General features: G+C 44.6%; 1 protein-coding gene across 8 annotated transcripts in view; it reads left to right on the forward strand.

Moving 5' to 3' along the window:
* Window positions 1–7,835, forward strand: part of kalrna (kalirin RhoGEF kinase a) — a 100,750-nt gene extending 92,915 nt beyond the window's left edge. For all 8 annotated transcript variants that reach the window (XM_069532410.1, XM_069532411.1, XM_069532414.1 and 5 more), the window contains 10 exons: window positions 29–56; window positions 601–763; window positions 875–996; window positions 1,090–1,221; window positions 1,308–1,469; window positions 2,024–2,102; window positions 2,211–2,262; window positions 2,574–2,722; window positions 2,872–3,010; window positions 3,229–7,835. In XM_069532410.1, coding sequence (XP_069388511.1) covers window positions 29–56; window positions 601–763; window positions 875–996; window positions 1,090–1,221; window positions 1,308–1,469; window positions 2,024–2,102; window positions 2,211–2,262; window positions 2,574–2,722; window positions 2,872–3,010; window positions 3,229–3,786 — 1,584 coding nt within the window. In that variant the 3' untranslated portion in view covers window positions 3,787–7,835. The remainder of the gene's footprint in view (window positions 1–28; window positions 57–600; window positions 764–874; window positions 997–1,089; window positions 1,222–1,307; window positions 1,470–2,023; window positions 2,103–2,210; window positions 2,263–2,573; window positions 2,723–2,871; window positions 3,011–3,228) is intronic.
* The last annotated feature ends 626 nt before the right edge of the window (window positions 7,836–8,461 follow it).

Consider the following 8,461-nt stretch of genomic DNA (forward strand, 5'->3'; position numbering starts at 1 on the left):
AAAACTTTTGACTTCATCTGTTTTCCAGCTTCTCAACCCAAACTTCATCCAGGAAGGTAAGAAACATGAGAAGAAAGAAGGGGGAGGGGGATCTCCTGCAGGATTCTTACCACCTGCAGAGCTCACTGGAGGACACATGTGTTTTTAATATGTTCTACAGGATACATACAATATACTGTTTTGATAATTACAATACTACAGCGTGCGGCTGACCTCACTGAACTCCACATCATGAGAGGAATCACAGCTCAAGTACTAAGATCCAGTCAGATTAAAACTCACATCGTTGTCTCCTGGGAGAGAATGAAATCACGTTCACGTGTTTGGAACGTTACATATTTGTGTTTGTCAGGTTTGAGCTTCAGTACATTCAGTTTGAAAAAAAAAAAAAAACAGTGCAAACAGTCACTTATATCAGTCCCCAGGATATGTTGCATTTCTTTTTCATCAAGATCAATGAATTATTCTCAGAAAATGTTGAATAAAGTGGGAAGAGCTTCCTGGATCTGCCTCCTGACCCACACCACATCCTTCCATCCGTCCAAGTTTCATGGAAATCACGTCGGTAGTTTTTGATGTGCGTGTGTTTCTTCTGTGCAGTGGCTCCAGAGTTCCTCGTCCCTCTGTCAGACGTGGTGTGTGCGTTTGGCGAGACGGTCGTCCTCTGCTGCAAAGTCTGTGGACGGCCCAAACCCTCCGTCACCCTGAAGGGCCCCGACCAGAACCCAGTGACCAGCAACAGCCGCTTCACCATCGACATCAGGTAACAGCATTCCTGCTCATCCTGCTTCCTTCCTTTCTTCCTGCTCTCCACCTTTTCTTCATCTTGTCCTCCATCCCTTCACCTTCGTCCTCCTCCTCCTCCTCTCCTCAGGGACACGGGTGACATCTTGTTGAAGATCTGCAATCTGATGCCTCAGGACACGGGGATCTACACTTGTGTTGCCGTTAACGACCACGGCTCCGCCTCATCCTCTGCCTCCATTAAAGTTCAAGGTAATAGATTAAAGTTACACTTCACCATTTTGAAGCAGCGACTCGACTCTAAAGGTACTGAGAGATTTTTTTTGTCTGTTCGCCTCCTTGCAGGTATCCCAGCAGCCCCAGGGCGGCCGGTGGCACAGGAAGCCAGCAGCACGGCGGTGATGATCCACTGGCCACCGCCGGCTTCATCCGCCCACTGTGCCGTCAGCAGCTACACTGTGGAGTACAGACAGGAAGGTGTGTGTGTGTCTGTGTGTGTCTGTGTGTGTGTGTGTTTGTACAATAAGCATCGTGCACTCATCCCTCTCACTCTCCTCCTGCAGACTCGTTGCTATGGCAGCAGGTGGCCAGCAGCAGGGAGGAGTGCGTTCAGATCGACACTCTGATCCCCGGCGGTCACTATCAGTTCAGAGTGCGAGCCTCCAACCACTGGGGGGTGGGGCCGGCGTCCGAGCCCTCCAACATGGTGACGCTGCCACGCAGCAGTAAGTCTGCAGCTCGTTCTCTTTCACGACGTGAGCACGGAGTCTTTCTGAAACATCACTAAAGATTTTCAGATACTTTAAATTGTTTAGCGGGAAACGGCTAACATGGATCTTTCAAGAAAGAAATGACCAATCAGGTGCCAGCCCAACGTGATGTCACCATTATGTCCAGAGCCAAGTAACCACATATGCAGGAGCAGGGGGCGGAGCATGACTGAGAGCTCGAGTACACGCCCACCCACACCTACACCTTCACCCATTGGACGATTCTAGCTGTCAATCACATGGCATCATGAGACCATGAACTCCTGAAGAAAATATTTACTGACATCATAGACTTCTACAGAAACAACCAGTGGACTTTATCAACAGTGTGTGACCAAAACATCTCAGGCTTATTTACACGAAGCTCAGCTAGCTGTTATACACCTGGTGTAGTCAAATCGCTCGCTAATGAGATCGAAATTAATCTACAAACTTTTTATTTTCAAAGTATCGTCACGTTAAGTTCATGTGAACAAAGTTTAATCCTTCAATCCTGCTCCTGTGTTCAGACTCTGGATACGAAGGAACAGGAATCCAGTGGAAGGAAAACTTTGACTCCAGCTTCTCTGAGATCTGTGAGATCGGAAGGTAAACTGTCAAAAACATTACGTGCAAAAAAAAAAAAGACGATTATATTTGTTTAAGATACTCAACTTTTTTAAATTCTCTCATGTTCGTGGCTACGTCTGTTTTTAGGGGACGATTTTCAGTGGTGAGAAAATGTCTCAACAAGTCCACAAAGAAGGAGGTGAGACACGGCTGAAGCTGTTTTATCTGTTTTAAGTGTTTATACATTTTATCTTTGTTACTTTTCAGAAATACACATATTTAATTCAGCAAAGTACGAGCTGAATAAGTTTTAAATTATTTGTATTGTATTATTTGGAGTTGTAGTTGAGTTTGCATTTATGTATTAATTACCAAGCAATGAAGATAAATGATAAAGATTCAAATATTTTCTGGGTTTATTTTATTTATTTATTTATTTTCTACATTTCCACTATATATTTTTTCGTCTTCCATTTCACCATGAAGTCTGTTTGTAACGTTTCTGTCCAGGTTGCCGTAAAGTTTGTGAGTAAGAAGATGCAGAAGAAGGAGCAGGTGGCTCATGAGGCGGACATCCTGCAGCACGCACAGAATCACCAGCTGGTGGCGCTGTTGGACACATACGAGTCTCCCAGCTCATTGATGCTGATCCAGGAGCTGTAAGTCTGACACGTCAACTATAGGTTCTGTTTTGATTTTCCACCTGGCTAGCTGGCAATCTAGCGCCTCGGCCATGTTAGCTAGTGGGCTATCCTGCGTAGCTACGGAGCTGAGAGAATGTAAACGTTACTTTATTTGTGCGAATCAGGCTGGAGGATGGTCGCCTGCTCGACTACCTTGTCGCCCACGATGAGCTGATGGAGGAGAAGGTGGCGTTCTTCATCCGAGAGACACTCGAGGCGCTGCAGCACCTTCACACCTGCAGAGTAGCACACCTGGATCTCAAGGTCAGAACCACAACTCAAACCAGAGGGTCGGCAGTTCGATCCCCCCCGTCTTCCCATGTGCATGCCGAAGTGTCCTTGGGCAAGATTCTGAAACCTGTATTGATGCTAATGGATGAATGTGAGAATGTGGGTGAATGGGTGAATGGAAAACTGAACTGTTAAGAGCTTTGATCCATTTATTATTCCATCTGTCTGAATCCTGTTTGTCTCCTCTTTAGCCTGAGAACATCATGGTGGACCTTCACTCTCCCACCCCGTGCATTAAACTCATTGACCTCGGCGATGCTGTCCAGCTCTCCGCCCACCGTCGGTACGTCCACCTCCTGCTTGGAAACCCAGAGTTTGCCGCGCCCGAGCTCATCCGTGGGACACCGGTCTCTGTGGCGACGGACGTGTGGAGCGTTGGCGTGTTGGCTTACGTGATGCTCAGCGGCGTTTCCCCATTTCTGGATGAATCTCCAGAGGAAACTTGCGTCAACATCTGCCGCCTGGACTTCTGCTTCCCGGATGATTACTTCCGCGATGTGAGTCAGGCGGCGAGGGATTTTGTGTCGTCGGTGCTGCAGCAGGATCAGAGGAAGAGGCCGAGCGCTACTTCCTGTCTGCAGCACCCGTGGGTGGGTCGTGGGGGCGCACATGGCGGGGAGCACTCCAAGACGCCTCTGGACACCACGCGGCTGGCCACGTTCATTGACCGAAGAAAACAGCTGCATGACGTTAGGCCCATCACTAATATTAAAGGGCTGGTGAGCAGCAGCATGGGCAACACACTGTGAGACGAGCTCCGAGTGTCCGAACATCCAAGAACAAACCACCAGGAATAACATCACAGTGTATTTGAAGCATTTAATCATCTTAAGTATTTAATCATTTGTGAGTGGGAAAAGGATTCGGTGCCTTTGGAGGGAGATTGAATTTTCGTGTCAGTAGCACCACAAGGCTACGTCGGTCCAAATCTATTGAGCAAAGAAAGTCGTTCGATTTTATGGCCGCACGATATTTAGTTGTTGCATTTAATTTAGTCACCAATTATCAAACGTTACCTGAGGCGACTTCCCTACAAGATCCCATCGAAGTAGCTCAGAGAAAATCACCACTGTGAAGAAGCATGATGGCAACATGTCGGATTCTATTTACTTCGAAATGTTTATTTATACAGATAAAAAATGTATTTTTTTAACAGTCTGTTCATCCGTAATGTGGAGCTAAACCTTAACTTAAATCTGAAGAAGGTTGGTTCTTACCCTTTCCTTTCCCTAACCTGAGACACAATGCTCAGGGACACTTGGGCAGTTCCAGAACTGGCCTGTTGGCGGCCTCACTAGTCAACTGGCCAAGAGAATCTAAATCTGAACATGCTACACAGCAACAAAAGGTTTTAAACCACTAGAGGGCACTCTGTTATGCTAGAATAACAAAATCCTGGCTTGATGTTTGTGCGTGACCAGCGACTGATATCAAAAAGTTAGAAAAACTGTTTAAACACTGTGATGAATTATCTTAATAACGTGTTTGCTGTTGTCTTATTTGAGCTAGATTAAGATCCACGATATGTGTTAGAGTAGTTAGAAAACCTGGGATGTTGTTTTTTAATCTTTGGATACGTAGTGAGTGGAGCAGAGGTCCATGTCTCTTTATGCTCGACAGTACTGACGTGATTTTTAGCCCTTAGCGACTCAACCGGAGTTTAAGATTAAGTGAAAAAACTAAGTCAACTAGGAAGAAAACCAGCTTCCTAGTCTCCTCTCAAAAAGTTGTCTAACTTTCTTCCTTGACTTTGAAAGTCGAATCACTTAAAGAACGGGCCACACATGATTTCCTGTTTCATCTGTATCGCAAACTCTCCGAAGATGTGAGATGAGTACGAACAGAAGTCTCCGACTGTTTCCGTACACAAATCTTAACGTTTAGCGTGAATTAGCCCGGAGGTGTCTGATGTGACCAGAGACGGTCCACCAGTGGTTTCTGTCAGAATTTGACATTTCACCCAACAGCAAGAATGTTTCACTAATTGTGCTGTTGAACATGAGGTGATTCGTCAAGGAGGTCAAATGAAACAAGACTTTTCCAACACCAACATTTCTCATTGTCTCAGTTTGGTCACAAATAAAAAATAAAAATCCTTCAGTCAAGAAACCAGGACTTAAGAGGATGTTGTCCTCATCTTGTTCGTCTGGCATGAAGCATATTAGAGGATTCCAGGATGGTTCCAGGGAACAGGTCCTGAAACCTCAACCACCGACAACAAATCTTTTTTTGGCTGCATTCGCTTTGGACCTTGTGATCGTATGCTTATTATTTATCAGACGTATTTATTGAATGTTTATTTATGTCGAGACTAAGGTCGATCGTGCACCTGGACCAGTCTGATACGAAGATGAAGTCAAACAACGAGCTGAACTGAACTGAAGCCACTGAGCTGCTGCTGAAGTGAGCAGAGTTTACATTGTGAACAGTGACCTGCTGCAGTTTTATCATCACCGACTCTTCTGCTCTGAACTGTCATGAAATAAGATGAACTGGCTCGAATGTACCAGCGGCATCACTACCAGGAATTCTGTACATATCGTTGGATCTGTGACCACATGGGGCAACGTGGAGGCTGGAATCTGCTCGAAAGGACCCAATTTGTTCGTCTCACTGTTTACAAGAACTTAGTAGAATAATCAGGGAAAACCTGCATGTCAAATCACGGGGGATGGTTTAGAAGTCTATCAACAATTGGTGCGGAGATGAGAAATGAACTCGGATCCCTGTCGTTTGTACATTTGTCTACAACCATAGAGACAAATCACAGACTCTCGTGTTTGGTTCTCGTTTGCTTGTAAAGTTGCTGACCGGCTCTCGGACAGAAGAGTGTTCCACTGTCCTGTTTCTACTGATGATTGTAATTTCTTGTAGAATGTGTTCTGCCATCACCAAATGCTTTCACATCATTTTATCAATTACCCAGTTAGCATTTAGCGTACTGAGACAGTAGGCATTTATTTATCGTGCAGGCAGAATGGTGACAACGTCGATGGCCTCGTACAACAACATCCATTCACATCTGCAGGTTTCAGTAGTTTGTGTTTATCAGTGCAGCTGATTTTGATCAGTACAAACCCAGGAGGCAATCGGACATCTTGTTTCTGCTTCATTTACTCAACTGAAACTGGCTGTGATAAAAAAGGCTCCAGAGAAATACTTAAACTTTGACTTAAACTTTGTTTTTAGGTAAGAAGGTTATTGTGAATATATAAGTACACGTATCAGACGTATTGATCTCACATCCAGATTGTTTAATGCTTTCACTTAAAACCATGCACTTGCACTCAGGCAGCCAGTGCTTGTGCTCAAACTGCGCCTGTACAAGACTCTCATAGAAATGAGAAGTTAACATTGAGCGTGAACACATAAAATGCTGAAGTGCAGGAAATCTGAGTGAGAGCACAGTTTGAGCTCAAGCAGGAGCCGTTCGAGTGTGAGCGCAGGGTTTGAGTGAAAGCATTTCAAAGTCTGAACATGAAATCAGAAGGTTGAAACACCACAGGAAAAAAATAATAATAATTCAGACTTCACAGCTTCGTTCCCACCTGACACCAGAGCTGAGCCTTCATGTAACCTCAGTTTACATTTACACTGAAGAAGTAAAGTCTGTGTTTTAGTATTTCACTGAAGTACTCAGGGTCTTCATGACGTATAAGGTCCAACCCATGTTTAGTTCACCAGAATGTTTAAGTTCGACTGAGGTCTGTATTTCATTTTAATTTATGTGACTCCTCTTATTTAATTGGTTCTTTTCTCTCGTCTCCTCTTTTGGATTTAAACTTGTGCCGAGCTAAAGCTTGTAAATGGAGAAAAGGAAGAAATATTAAAACTTGAGAATGCAGTAGTAGTATTGTACATTATGTAAAAAAAAACAGATCTGTCTGAAACCTGAACAAGCTTCACATTCTGCTGCAACTCTTCTAACCTGCACAGCAGCCGATCAAGAAACGTCACTGCAGAGGATGTTCCAGCAAATCAGGTCCTGAATCACGTCACCTGAAGGTGCAACGAAATACTTCTCAAATACTGACTGTGAGTAAAGACGGATGATGTATCTCGCAGTGCAGGTGCAGAGTTCTTGTACATTTTCTGACCCACAGTCTGCGCAGTTGTGATCGGGGGGGGTGGAGCCATGGTATCCTGGTCCTGCACTCGACCAATCACGACTTAGTCTGGGCTGCCAATCGTGATGTTTCACCACATCTTTATAGCATCAATTAACTAATTAAAACCAAACTTACTGGAACAAATAGCACTTGACTGTTTAGTTTGGTCCATGTCCCATCTGCTAACATGGAGGAGGAAAGGCGCAGCCTCCAGGGGGCAATGAAGGTGATTCAGCTTCAACGATACTGTGGCTGAAAAGATTCAGAGGTAGAAGCATCATCACCTTTTGAGCGTCAGGATCAGTGACGACATTATTTAGTGTAAATTTGACTCATGTAAAGATGTAAATGCACCCGGGATTCAAACCTTCTCCCAAGTCTTAGTTTTTATTCCCATCCAGGATCACGACCCCGCATGTTTCAGACTGACCTTCAGTTCTTCGTCTCTGAAGAGCTTAACTTCCGACATTGTCGCCTCAGTCCCACTCCCACAATGCATCTGTTATGGCTTGGTGAGCCGCGTCGCACTGTGGTGGCTCCGCCCTGTTGAATGTGCCGTTCCCTCCTGACCGTGTTGAAACGTTTTCCTGTCGGCTTCATGTCAAACTGCTGTATGAGCTGCTTGTTCCCTTCGACCTGCTGGTTTGTTACTCTTTACTAATAAAGAACCTGCTTGTTTCTATCAACGACTCACTGTCTCGTGTTCCCACTGTCGGCCGGTCGATCAGCAGATTCGTTGGTCGGTCGGTCGGTCATATCGTCCAATTGCAGCCGGAGCCGCGCTGTAGTTTGTCTGGATGGATCGGACGCGGGTCAAGAAAGAACTCAACAAACTTTGGGGTCGATTCAGACAAAGGAGCGAGTCCAGGAATCATTGAGAGATTTATTTATTTGACCTTTTCAACAAGGTCCCAAAAGAACAATTCATGGATCTGGATGTTAAAAAACAATAATTGAAATTGATTCAGCGTTCCTGAAATAAACAATGTGATTTACCACAAACTACAAACAGCTGATCCTGTTTCAGAGGATTCACTGAGTTCAGTAGGATTATCAAGGAAAGTTAAATATGTTCACGTGCACATTGTTAATCTGGATTTAAGCTTCTAGCTCAGCGGCTGTTGAGCTGAACAACTTTGTAGATTATCTATAAATGGAGGTGAATGAGTCCTTTTATTTAACACAACTTCCAAATGTGAGAGAGCTTTTATTCAAAGCCCTTTCTGTCCAATAGATATAAATAATAACGGAACAGTCCTCACTCTGTCAGGTTGAATGAATAGAAGTACAAGTACACACACACACACACACACAC

This window comes from Paralichthys olivaceus, chromosome 10 (assembly GCF_024713975.1).
Source record: "Paralichthys olivaceus isolate ysfri-2021 chromosome 10, ASM2471397v2, whole genome shotgun sequence".
NCBI lineage: Eukaryota > Metazoa > Chordata > Actinopteri > Pleuronectiformes > Paralichthyidae > Paralichthys > Paralichthys olivaceus.